Source organism: Etheostoma spectabile, chromosome 18 (genome assembly GCF_008692095.1).
Source record: "Etheostoma spectabile isolate EspeVRDwgs_2016 chromosome 18, UIUC_Espe_1.0, whole genome shotgun sequence".
In the NCBI taxonomy this organism is placed as follows: domain Eukaryota; kingdom Metazoa; phylum Chordata; class Actinopteri; order Perciformes; family Percidae; genus Etheostoma; species Etheostoma spectabile.
Genome location: NC_045750.1, coordinates 17541431 through 17555294, shown reverse-complemented (window position 1 = coordinate 17555294; position 13864 = coordinate 17541431). Strand labels below are relative to the sequence as shown.

Here is a 13864-nt window from a genome sequence, read left to right as displayed (position 1 = left end):
CACAGAGACACAAAATGTATAGGGAAATTGGATTTTTTGTTTTTTTTATTGAAAAACGACACGTTTTCTTGAATTACGTGCACCTCTGTCTTCCACAAACTGAGGGAAAACACTGCTATACTATGTCCTTTCTGCAAAAATTTCAGCCATATAAACATCACAGCCACTTGCTAATCTGTCACTAAGGCCAAAGTAATATCATATCTGAAGCCCAGACGGGCCAGCAGTACATGTCTGAGATAAAGTCCCAATCGTACTAAAAAACAACCTCTTAGTAGGGGTGGGGGGTGGGGGGTGGGGTGGGACTTGATGCTGCATAGTATCGCGGTATTTTCCGTGGCAACACTGTATCAATACAACGATGCCAAGTATCGATCTATTATTATATAAATTGTAATAGTATAGTAATAGTAATATTAACTTTTTGGTATTAGAATGAATTCAATCATTACCTTTTCAGTCCATGAGATGGGGCAGTTGAGGTTTTGTTTCTGGTGGTCAGGGAGAGAAAATTATCTTTTAAGATAAAACAGATGTTAACAAAGTGTTTGAGACATAATTTGAAGTTGGAAAAAATTGCAAATTTATCGGGGTGCCTGGATGGCTCGCCTGGTGGAGCGTGCGCCCCATGTGCCGCGGCTCGGTCCTTGTTGCAGCAGCCACGGGCTTGACTCCGACCTGCGGCCCTGCTGTGTGCCATCCCCCCCCCCCCCCCCCCCCCCCCCCCCCCCCCCCCCCTCCCCTTTCACATCTTCAGCTGTCCTATATAAAAAAGGTCCAAAAAAATCACCTTCTTAAAAAAATAGTAAATATTGCAGAATATCGCAATATGTTTAAAAACGTAATAATATTGTATCGTGACATAAGTATTGTGATTACATCATATCGTGGGGCCTCTGGTGATTCCCAGCCCTAAAAAGTCAAGCCCTAAACATGTACTCTGTCAGGTTCTCCACTGGTCTTACCCTGTAATCTACATTTTCCCATGGTCATTAAGTCACAACCCACTTTTATAGAGTTCAAACCAAGCAGCCTTCGAGAACACCCCCATCTTTTTTTAACATTAACACAATTATTTACATGTGCAAAGTGCATTTCAGATAAACTGAGGAGGAACATGACAACTGCATGGACAAAAGTGACTAAAATGAATTAAGGCCACAAAATTAGATATTTAACTTTTATGCATGTCTCTGCGTTAGTAAGAAGCTGAGGGTTACGGCTACGGCATCAGACTACTGCAGTTGAGAATCAGGTACTGTGTGATGAGAAACATGTTCAAATGACTGCTAAGTTAAAGCTGTATCCATTACCCTTCAGTTGGTCTTTATTAAGAGCAGTGCCTGCATGCTGACCCAATAGAGGCATGTCTGCAGTAACAGATTGAGGAGACTGGCTGCAGTGTAAATGTTCAAGGTGTCTTAAGATAAATTGAGTGTGCAGAATGCAGATAGGCGAGGTCATGTCTAAGACAGGATACGGTGGGAAGTCCCTTTTTCCAAACAGTGTGTTTGAGCACTGTCTATTTGAAGAGTATAGTGTAGGATTAAAATGACGTTTCAAGTTAATTTGCTATTGACATGTGATAGTACAACGAAACATATTCAGGGCTGCAGCTAAGCAATACTTTCATGATCGATGAATCTGTGTTATTTTTTCAGTTAGTTTAGCCTAGAACATGCAACAACAAAAATAATACGCATTGCAAGGTGACAAAGCTCAAAATGATGGCTTAAAAATACCTTTTTTTGTCAGACAAAACCTTAAAACGATGACTCTACAACAGAGGTGCCCACACTTTTTCAGCTTGCGAGCTACTTTTAAAATGCCCAAGTCAAAATGATCTACCTGCTATAAAAATGCAAAAACATATATTTATTTATAAATATATTAAAAATTATATATACAATATAAGGTGGTGTACCTTGCATAACTGCTTTAACCCATACGCACAATAAAACTGTACATTTTTTTTTTTGTCATCACCTCACTCTGACGACTTGCCCTGAATGGAATCAGCCAGGGATGCATGATCATCAGTCATGGTGGAATGGTATTTGGACTTAATAATCTTCATGTGGGAAAAGGCTGACTCACATAAATAAGTGGAGCCGAACAATGCAATCAAGGAGGTAGCACATTTCCTCATGTTGGGGTACTTTTCCTCTGTCAGCAAGTTCCGAAACTGTCCATGAGCCCTAGACTTGAGCTCAGTGTCAGCTTGCAGTGTCCGGATCTCATCCTCCACTCCAGACGAGTTCAGGTGAAACAGTGTTGCAATTTTTGATGCAAGTAAATCCACCTCAGCATCTTCCCGAAAAGGGTAGCACATGAATGTTGCGACTGGCTCCGATAATGCAAAGTCTTGAAACTGTTTGTTAAAGTCTGACAGACAGTTTTCAATCTGCTCTGTGTAGCGTCCACTGTCAAGTTGCGCACACGCCTTCCCTTGTGTCTCCAGTTCTGATATGAGCTTCTGAAAGTTTGTCAAGTCATGGCGCTGCAACTTTGCGCACAGATGTTGCATTTTTCGTTTGAACGCATTAACTGAGCTGATCACCTTGACCACTGTTTTGTCTTTTCCTTGCAGTTCAACAGGTCATTCAACATGTTGGTCAGATCGCTTAAAAATGCTAAGTCTTTCAGTATCTGGTTAAAGAGTGACGGAGGGAGGGGATGGTTGGGAATGTATGTGTTTCTGTTCTGTTAAAAAAAGCAAAGAAATGTCAAACCTGCTACCCTTTGTTATTCCCAATACAGCCTGTAATAATTTATGAGGTTTTGAGCAATAAACATACTTTGAAAAAAAAAAAAAAAAAAAAAAATGCTAAGTCTAGTAGCCACTGAGCGTCATTTAGCTGGTTGAATTCTGCATGTTTAGACACAAGGAAAAACTCCAGATGCACACGGAACAGCCGTCACTGAAGAGATCTGGCGCCAATAGAACAGGCGGTTTTTGTTGCCACATCCATTATCTCTTTCACGTTGAGCATTTTTGTGCATAAAGCTGGTTGGTGTATTATGCAGTGGTAATGGAGGAAGTCGGGGAAGGCATCATCCTCTCTGCATTTGGCAATAAATCCATTTGTGCGGCCAACCATCGCGGGCGCACCGCCGTGGTGATGGCCACCAATTTGCACACTGGAAGCTGAGTTTTCTCGATGAAGTTTTTGAAAGATTGAAAAATGTCCTCTCCTCGCGTGTGTTCTTTCATGGGCAGTACTGTTAACAGCTCCTCTTTTGCAGTCATATTGGTAAACACCATACGAATAAAAATGCACAACTGGGCTGTGTCACTCACGTCTGTGGACTCGTCTAATTGCAGTGAGAAACACTCGCAGACTGCGATATCCCTCCTAAGTTTCTAGGTCACATCTTCGGCCATTCCTTCACAGCACCGTGGAACAACAAATCAGCCGCTTCAACGAATGCCTCTTTAATCATCTCTCCGTCTTGGAAGGATTTCTTATGTTTAACGACGATGTGATTTACCCGGAACGATGCTTCTTTGCTTTCGTGGTAAGCTGTGAGAAAAAGGCCTGCTGTCCAGACAACTGGGATTTTAGTTATTTCACCTTTCTCCTTCTCAGTTCACTTTTCGGAGGGAAGTCAGTGTCGTAGCTTTAATGAACAGTCTGAAAATGCCGCTCCACATTTCTTCCTTCTTCTGAATAGCAATGGTAGATTTGCAGATGAGGCAAATGCACTTTGAATAGGAGAGTGTGAAAAAAAGTCTTCCTCCCATTCTGTATGGAAGTGGTAGGTTTTTGGCATTTTACTTGGTCCAGCTCCCCCATTCATTTTTATACTTTTTTTTTTTTAGATTATTAGAAATAACTTAGCTAGGCTAACTCGGCAACTCACTAGCTTGCTGGAATTTTGCCGCTGCTGCATGCACATGCGTCCTGAGTGCTGACCCATGTGTCAGAAAAAAATCAGACTCAGAATAGGCTGGTTGTCCCGTATGTCAATCAAGTGACAAATAGTATATTGGCATAGTGAGGATGGATGATAGGCTGACATCTTTATTTATTTTTTTAACGCCATGTGATCTACCCCCACTGCCTTTGCGATCGACCGGTAGATCGCTATCGATGTAATGAGCACCCCTGCTCTACAATAACAAAAAACAGAAAAAAGTAGCAAATCTTTACATTTATTTTAGGAATCTGATGTTTGACTTTTCATTTACACATAACAGAATAACAATTACTCAATTTTCAAAATTACTGCCAGTGTATTGCAAGCCTGACGGCCCGGCCGTGACACACCACACCCGGTGATCGGCTGTCGGACAGTCTGGCGAGGTCGGTGACTCGAGTCTGTTCGGAGTGTTCTGTGCGGTCGTCTGCCCGGGGGGGCCGTTCATTTTGACTGACCTCACATGCTCGGCAGTCGGACTCAAATGACCAATCTGATTGGTGGAGAGCTAACACGGAAACGAGGAGCGGGATGAGCGTGACTAGAGTCTCTCAAATTTGGAGGAAAATCTTTTAAACTGACCTTTTGTTTATCTGAAATGAGGCACTTTTTTGACCAACTCGGGGAGGCAGTGGGATCAGTCCCACTGGCTTTTCCGCCGGGGGTCGGCCGTCTGGTCGGTGTGTCAGGGGCATAAGTTGCCCTCCACCAGACCTCGGGAAATTATTTTTAAGATTTTTTTAAAACTACAGGCACAGTATGAAGGCTTGGTTGGAAATTTAAGCGCAGTCATATTTTCAAATCTCCAGTTAGCTTTTAGCACAAACTTAATGTAGGGCCCTATGGAGTCGGCCCTTTGGGCCGTATGGGGACATTATTGGGCTCTACATGCTGCCATCAGTGAGGGACTGGCCCCAGCCGGGCCCTCGTCAAAAAAAGACACTCGCCACAGGGCTAAACAACTTCTCTGGGGGAAACAGTGATTGGTAAGTCTAACCTGTCAATCAACTGTAAATTGTGGAAGAATAGGTTCAAAGGTCCGATTCTGTGGCTGGTTCAGATAAGTTGTATTCAGTGCACAGTAGACACCAAAGTTCCCAAGAAGCTGTAGAATTCTTTCTGACCAGAATGAGTTTCTTGCCATGTTTTTTTTTACAGGAAACAAAAGGCTAAACAAAAGCTGTGAAGACTTCCAACTCACACGTCTGTCTAGATTCGCCATCTGCTTTCATTAGTTAAGGTGTGAAAGTCTGTCGGCGCCAACTTGGGCTCTAAACACTTCAAAGGAAAACGGGTGGTGATGGCACAGAGGATATGACACATGCCTTTGGTGTGGGAGATCTGGGTTCAGTTCCCACTGTGATACATCAACCTGATCAAGACACTTAACCCCTAGGTGCTCCAGAGATGTGTGACATATAGCAGTTGTAAATCGCTTTGCATAAAAGCATCAGCTAAAGGACATGTAATGTAAAAATGCATCCTCACAGCTAAGTTAGGAAAAGGCAGGCAGAAGTAACCAAGGTAAAATAGTTTCAAGACAGTCAAAATGTCATACTGAAAAGCAGGAACTTGATCATCAACAGGGAAGAGAATCTTAGGCTAAGATGAGACTAAAAACTGTACTTCATTTTCTTCTACATAATATGCGGAATAGTAGAGCACACAATAATCTGGGTCCGAACTGGTCCAAAAAAAAACCCAAACACGATTTTCTCCTCCACCTTTTTTTCCTGATCGCACTGAGACCAAAATACCATGAGGAAAGGGATCCCGTTGAATGATTCATGATGTTTATCAAGTCTTTTTGGCCTCTCATCCTGCCTGTCAAGGCGACATGTCCCTCCCACCGCCTCCTGCCATCCTCTGCACTTCCTCTACACCGGTGTTCAACTTTCAAAACCACTCGAGAAGCTGATTAACGCCCACCACCCCTCCTCTCACGACAGGAAGACCTGCTGTAGAGCGTGGACATCTCGGTTCAAGCAGCACTTCATGTTCCCTCTGGGAACAAACATGGTTCGGGAAAAGCACACAAATGAATGTGCACTCACGTCAGCAAGCGGACCGGTGCAGGAAAAACAGGTCTTCGCAGGAAATGCACTGTTATTGTCATCAGGAAAGCAAGACAGACTAAATTTGAAGCTAACTTTGGGTTAATGTTTTTTTACATCTTCAGTGTCAGGCACCAACATTGAAGCTGCAGATCTAAACTAGGGATCTTGGTGTAGTTCTGGATCATACTATTGGGTATTTCAGCAGTCACAATACACACAGACAACTGGGAAAATCCTGGTGTCCCAACAAAAGCCACAGTTCTACACTAAAGAAAGCTTTTCATCTCCTGCTGGCATGTCTACAAGGACAACAAGGCATGGCACGTTCCAAAGTTATGCAGTTACTAAAACATACCCCATGACACAGCAAGTACAGTGCTCGGGGAGGTTGTAATGCTACAACTCATTGACTAGAAAGCCTTGGCATTCAGCCTAGAGGAATACCATTTCTGACTAAATGAAGCACTGACAGCAGGGCCATGGGAGGTGTGGATGCCCGATGACAGCTGGATGACAGCTGGAGATGACGACAGTCTCACTTGGGACTACAGAGTAAGAGCACAAAAAAAAAAGTTAAAGAAAAGGAAAACAAACAGCATGGTATTCACGTAGCTGTAGACACCTTATTACAAAGCTAACAAAGTGGCTTCACACATTGCCTGTGAGAGGTGAGAAACCACATTCCCACACTGTGGCAGCATGGTAGGTGATGCTAACCAAACATGTGGTGAATCAAGAGAATAATATCACTTTATATGTGAAATAAGAATAAGGCCTGCACGATATTACTTGCAATAAATAAACAGATGCTCAGTTCTGCATTTCTGCTGCTTTCAGTATTCTGCTTATATTCAACAAACTGCTTTTTTGAATTTAAAACAAAGGTACACACAAAAGGTTACTACTTTTCTACTGTTATTTTCTCTCAACTTACACAAAAAACCTCTGAGAGCCTACCGCGTATGTTGCAGCCTTTTGCAATATGTAAATTGCACCAATTCAGCGCAGTGACCATACAGACATTTCATACACACGACGTGTGTAACTCCGCTGACCCGCCATACGACCCGTGCTGGACCAAATCATAATGAGTCAGCCGTCACTCTGAATAGCGTCCATGGCACTCCCCTCTCTCCCTAGCTCTTTTAATCAGCTCTTGTTGAAAACGGGTGAAGGAGCTTTCTCAGAGATACATTAAAAAAATATCCCACGCTACTTATTTCAGATAGTTAATTTTCATTTAAATGTGTTGCAGCTGTATGTCTATACAACATACAACTTCATCATAAGAAGAATGTAGCATAATATGGATGTGAAAGCAGTTATAAATAGCCTCTGTGACAATAAAATATGTTTTGGTTAAAATCAACAAATAATTGTGATAATTAATCGTGATCACAATATTGATCAAAATAATCGTGATTATCTAGAGTTTTAAGCAACTAAATAAAACCCTTGGCTAAAAGGCATCGACACCCTTATGTTTTGCCTAGCTATAGAGCACATTACAGGCCTTTTTACAGCAGTCGCAGCCAAGCTGGCGTGCGCAAATGAGACGTCATGAGATCATCGTAAGTATTTATACTTGCGCGTGGTGGTCGTGACACTAGCTGCAGTCTTCTCCTGAACAGAGGTGGCGCTAACAAGCAAAGGCTACTGACTTTGCTATTTCTACGGACTAGAAGAAGAAGAAAAAGGTAAACAACGGCCGAACTGGCAGCAGCATTGCCGTCAATGTTTCAGTTTGATTGGATGACCTACTTGGTGGGATCGAGCCTTTCATTCACCATAAAAGAACTCATCTTAACCCCATGAGTTTAAATAGAGACCTGCAGTCAGTCTGAGAGTCCTGGCATCCGGTTGGCATCCACGCTTCCTGTTTCCGCTTTGTCGTGCGCCGATGAAAAGAAAAGTGTGGTGCACACTCTCTGCACGCGCGGCAGCAAGATCTACGTCAGTTTGACGTCACATTGGCGTGCGCATCCTCGGGTGCGGCTAGTACACCGGATGCTTACTTCCTTCACTGAAACCCAACATTGGCTGTAAATCGCGTACTGCAGACATGTCCAATACAAATGTAATTCCTAGGACAGTGGGCTATCCTTTTCAAAAGTCATGCTCAGAACCAGAACACAACCTGGTGAAATGCCCATTAATGATTAACTCAAGTCAACTCAGAGATAAATTACTTGGTTTAATATGTGCCATTTTCAAGATGTAGAGCTCTATCCTCACCCTGAAGACCTCATGGAGAGGAAACCCAGAAACGAGAGGTAGCAAAGCAAGATGAGACAGCAAAGTGAGATGACTAATTCAAGTTGAAATAAGCAAGAACATGTGCCTTTCTCATTGTTTTGGAACCAATCTGTTGGACTCCCACCTAACTCATGAAGCATTTCTGTAATCATCAAGAGTTCTGACTAGAGCCCGACCAATAAATTGGCGGGCCGATATTATCGGCCGATATTAGGCATTAATAATGGCAATTTTTTTATATATTCATTCATCTTCAATAAATATTTAAAAAATAAAATAAAAGACGGTCAACCGTGATATGAGTGTTGGCGATGCATAGTTTGTCCACCAGAGGGTGCTCTACAACGTCCCTGTTGGCAACACTGATGAAGTTTAATATCTTAACTTTGTATTTTTATACATTTTATTTCTCAAAACTTAAATATATTATGATGTTCCTCTATTCTGTTGTAACAATAAAACTCATTATTATTTGACTGAGAACTCATAAATAACTACAAATAACTAATGTTAGGGAAATCTGTTTATGTTTGGTTACACGTTTCTGGATTTTTTTTTTTTAAATATATATTGGCCGATGTATCGGGATATTGGATTTTTAAATAACCAAGTATTTGTATTGTATTGGCCTTAAAAATCCTTTATTGGTCGGACTCTAGTTCTGACTAATTCCATTTACTTAAAACCCCCAGAACAGAGCTGCAGTAAAAACCCAGCACCTTTGTCAAATTAAATCCAAAGGAACCAGGTTTAAAGGTTTGGCAGGAAGCTAATGATTACACAACCAGCTGACTTTGAACCAACTCCAAAAGGCACTACTTTGCAGACTAACTTATCTGATAACTTATTATATTAGCCCCTCTATACATTTAGGTCAACAATACATTTTGGCCCACCTACTTTTTGTCATTTTTTTCCCCAATATTTTTTACGTTTTTTAAGTGAGACTAAATGAGACATGCAATAATACAGTCAAAGATATTTGACTTTTCTCATGACATTAAAGTAATAAACTCTATGTCTGGCCATTGATGTGACTCTTATTTTCTAGTGTGGCCCTTAAGGAAGTTGAGTGTGACACCCCTATACTAAAAAGGGGAAACTCATGGTGGAAGTTGCATAAACGAGCCCCCAGTGAGTCCAACTGTCCTCCCATCCTCTTCACATTCCAGTCGTCCAGTTGTCTGAGCCTCATCAAAGATTAAAAACATTACTCATCATGGGTGGTGTGTGCAGAGACTATATCCATGTCAGACAGAGCTGGAACAGCGGCAATAATAAAAAAAATTGCATGCGTTAGTATGGAATCTTTTTGTTAGACTGTGACTGTGAACCAAGTTCTTCACAAAAAGGGGCCATGAGTTACATTCTTACTGCTTTATAGCACACAGTGACCATAAAGTAACTATGATGTATGTGTGAAGTTGAGGGGGTTTCAGCGGCAGCTTTGTCTTCAAATTCAAGTTCTCACCTATAGAAATTTAAAGATCCATCCAATCCCAGCACATTTTGCAAAAATGTGAATTCATTACTACAGGACTGTAAATGTTTACTGTAAATGCAGCATTTAAAACTAGTGAAAGACAAGACTGATATCTATCCTGAATTACGATATCCAAAATCTGAGACGATTTCTAGGCACATTTCACAACATCAATAGAATATCGATACACTGCCCAGCCCTAGTTCGTACGGAATCATACAAAAATGTATGCACACCAATTCATATGATATCCTACAAAATTAGCCAATCGCCAGCTGGACACATGACACGGGGGCGGCTGTGGCTCAGTGGTAGAGCGGTTGCCTGCCAATCGGAAGGTTGGTGGTCGATCCCTGCCCCTGCAGTCATTGTCGAAGTGTCCTTGGGCAAGACACTGAACCCCGAGTTGCCCCCGGTGCTGCGCATCGGAGTGTGAATGTGTGTGAATGTTTATCTGATGAGCACCTTGTATGGCAGCCCCGGCCACAGTGTATGAATGTGTGTGAATGGTGAATGTCTCCTGTAGATGTAAAAGCGCTTTGAGCAGTTGTTAAGACTGGAAAAGCGCTATATAAATACAGCACATTTACATTTGCAAGGGTAGTTGAGTTTAGCTGACAAAAGGAGAGTTGAAGATACCGGCCATAGAGATGTCTGCCTTCTCTCAAATATAATGGAATTAGATGACACTCGGCTTGTGGTCCTCAAAGCGCCAAAAAATACATTTTCAAATACAACAGCAGTGTCTTCACTTGAGGTCCCGCCCGTGCACCCGCTCGACCAATCATGAGTCAAGCCCAGCTGTCAATCATGACGTTTCACCCCTAACTAATAAAAAAACAAACTAATCAGAAGACTGAACACTTAAAAAAACATGAGCATGATCAGAACTACCTCAAATGAATGAACATCTTTGGGAAAAAAAGTTATTTGACTTGTACTAAGATTTTTTTAGATTGGCCCATGTCCCATCCACTAAAATGGAGGGGGCGGGATATGGGACTTATACTGCAGCCACCCACTAGGGGACGATCCAGATGTTTTGGCTTCACTTATACAGTCTATGCATCCACCGCTGGTATCAGCGCGCAATATGAAGCTACTCATTGACATCAGCTTGTGACCATATACTGTACATATATTTAATATTAACGGTCAATGCTTGTGACAGTGCCAGATGTAAACAATAATGGCGTTCTCCTCTGCTGAGCTGTAATGTAGGTGAGCTAGCAGTAACGCTTTAAACCATTATATTGAGATATTGCAATATCTCAATATGGCCAATATCGCCAGCTCTGGGCAACTCACGTAAACATTTTTTTTTTTTTTTTATCTAGACTGCCAAATTGCACTATATGCAAGGGGAATTGGGAGTGAACTGTCCATTTAAATTAGAAAGACATAGATATCTAGATCGACAAAACCTGTGAACATCATCAACATATCATTTACTAGATTGCCCCTCAATAACCATAATTACATGATGTCTGTTAAATGGTTTATTCCCCGATATACTCAATGAGAAGGTGACTTTTTTAAGAGCAGCATCTGGAGCAAACTTTAGTTCATTCATCATTTAAGCACCACTTTTCTCTTGTGTTTTCAGAGAGTCACAGAAAACTCCAACTACAAACTGCATACAACTTACAACACCACCTTAGAGCCGGTGCCTGAGAATTTAACGTTAAGCCACGTGCTGTATGTAGAGTCGCATTTTCCCCGTCTGCCACCAGGAAACGGTAGCGTATCGTATTACTTGCTAGCAGACGTTAGCTAACATAACGTAAATTAAAGTATAGCTTGTAGGCTAAAGACGTTCCCTGGTTCAATTCGTTTCAATTCAACTGCCACAAACGGTTGTTGTTTCCATGAGCAACACACCCTTTTAACGTTTAATTCACTTTAGAGAAGTCAACTTTCTGTGAACACGTTTAACGACCTTCCTCATAATGTTAGCTAACTTTATTTAAAACTACATTAACGTTACATGCTGACTTTAGGGCCATTTAAGGTAAAACCAGACCCTATGTTAAAATAAAGTTAAGGTCTAGATATGTCGTTATTACCCCCAGCGTGCCCCTCCGCCCCTCCCCTCCCCTCCGCTCCATGACTCCCTCCCTCACCTGTCTTGAAGCGGAGGTCTTCATCGTCCTCGGAGCCGAACTCCCGGAGGAGGGAGAGGAAGAGGATCCCGAAGGCGTTCTGGATCCCAAACACCGAGCCGTTACACCACATGGCAGCCAGCATGACCAGCCACCCCCAGCCGCCCTCTGGGTGTACAAACTCGACCTCCTCCGCTCCAGGAGCCGCGGGTGGCTCCGAAACGGACACTTTGCTGTCCCCGTTCTCCTTCCTCTCCTCCTCAGACTGCTTCTCCTCCGCGGGCACGCCGACGGGCACCTCATCTTTACCCGCTGGATCACATTCTGGCATATTGTTCCCTTCTGTCATCGTTTTTATATCAGGCTTGTATCAATGATGAGAAAGAAAAAAAAAAACTACAACAAACACGTTGACGTGACGGGAGTAAGGAAATAAAACTCAAAATACAGTTATCTCTGAACAATGACGTCTGTTGGCTTAGCGTGAAGTTGCATCCGTTAACGTGAGGCTGTGTTCAGAGGGTGGTGCTGCTTATGCAGCATCTGGTCCTACAGTAGCTGTCAAAAAGCGGCTGTTGCAGTGTTATAAATAGAAACCGCGAAGGGGGCGGGGCTCCGGGGAATCCTGCAGCTGATTGGATTGGATCCTGGATTGATTGACAACCAAAATTAAGATTTAAACTAAGATTATAGGCCTGCGTTTTGCACGACTGCGACGATAGGCGAGTGTGTGTACTCCGCCTAACGTGTCTCCCTTCAGCAGCTCCCTCACTGCAGACATGAAAGCTCGGGCACTCCCCCTTCCCAGCTGTTAAAAATAGTCAAACTGCAGAACAAGCAGATGGACAGACATGCAGAACAGAACGATGTGGAGCGTGCAGTGAGCATAAAAGCACTGAAAAAGTTGGTTAAAATATGAGTGAACTGTGGTCGGAGATCATAAGACAAAATAAACCATAAAAAAACACATGATCCCCCTTGAAATAAACCTACTTTATTCAATATAATAATGTTAGGTTACTATGCAGTTTGACACGACACGTTTTTATAGGGGATCATTTTGTAAAATGAAGTAGATGTAAAAAACAATAATAATAATAATAAAGCATAGGCTACTAAAATGTAGCCTAGTAACTGGTGTAACTGGTGTAGTAACTGGTGACTTAGTAACTGGTGACTATAAAACAAATACTAAAGGAGGATGCATACTTATTACAAACTTAGCACAAAAAGCAAGGAAATTTGTGTTTGGTAGATTATTTCTATGTGGTAACTATGCTTTATGGCAATAAATCTTATACCGATGTAAGGAACATGCATTTGTGGGATAAGCAGCTGCAGAGCTGAGTATGTGGGATATGCCCATGAAAAAATATACCAAATCTTCTCTGCTATTGACTTCTTTGGTGGATTGGATGATTGAGGAAACAAGACATTTTGGCAATTTAACAATTTATTAATTTCACAAACAGGACCCCGAGTAGCGTGTGGAAGAACCATACACAGCCACATCAGCCTGGCACCTCCTGCTCATGCTGGTCACACACTGCTGTGGGACAGCATCCCATTCTTCAGCCAGCAGTAGTCGCAGGTCAGCCAACGTGGTTGTGTTCAATGGGGTTGAGGTGAGGACTGCTGGTGGGCCAGTCCATCCTCTCCACTCCCACATTCTGGAGGTAGTCTCTATGAACCCCGCCCTGTGGGGGCGAGCGTTGTCATCTTGGAGGCTAGAGTTCAGTCCCACACTGTGGAGATATGGGATGGCCACTGGTTGCAGAAACAGGCCCCTGATTGTCAGCACCGGGGAGTGGGGGTGGGGGGGAACCAGAAACTCAAAACCAGAGTCAACAGCAAAGAAAAGCTGTTTGGCATTGGCAGACAATTTGGCAAATTTTTGCCACAAATGCATGTTCCTTACAAATGGGGCACCATTTCAAAGGGAACTAAACACCAATCGCCATTTCTAGCCACTGGGGGGGCATAGGCAGGCTGGGGGAACTCATGGTAATGTTAGAAAACTTCATCATGCCATGGGACCGTTAAAT

At 42.5% G+C, this 13864-nt stretch overlaps 1 protein-coding gene and 1 long non-coding RNA gene across 2 annotated transcripts in view; both read right to left on the bottom strand.

The window, feature by feature from the left end:
- The window catches only part of LOC116705977 (uncharacterized), an 18593-nt gene extending 8144 nt beyond the window's left edge, over positions 1-10449 (bottom strand). The window contains exons 1-2 of the long non-coding RNA XR_004336102.1: positions 10357-10449; positions 6093-6094 (exon numbers count right to left, since the gene is read on the bottom strand). This is a non-coding gene — a long non-coding RNA (uncharacterized LOC116705977). The remainder of the gene's footprint in view (positions 1-6092; positions 6095-10356) is intronic.
- The window catches only part of slc16a10 (solute carrier family 16 member 10), a 52776-nt gene extending 40328 nt beyond the window's left edge, over positions 1-12448 (bottom strand). Inside the window, exon 1 of the mRNA XM_032542444.1 lies at positions 11841-12448. Within this exon, the coding sequence (XP_032398335.1) occupies positions 11841-12168 (328 nt within the window). The 5' untranslated portion in view covers positions 12169-12448. The remainder of the gene's footprint in view (positions 1-11840) is intronic.
- Between the last annotated feature and the right edge of the window lie 1416 nt (positions 12449-13864).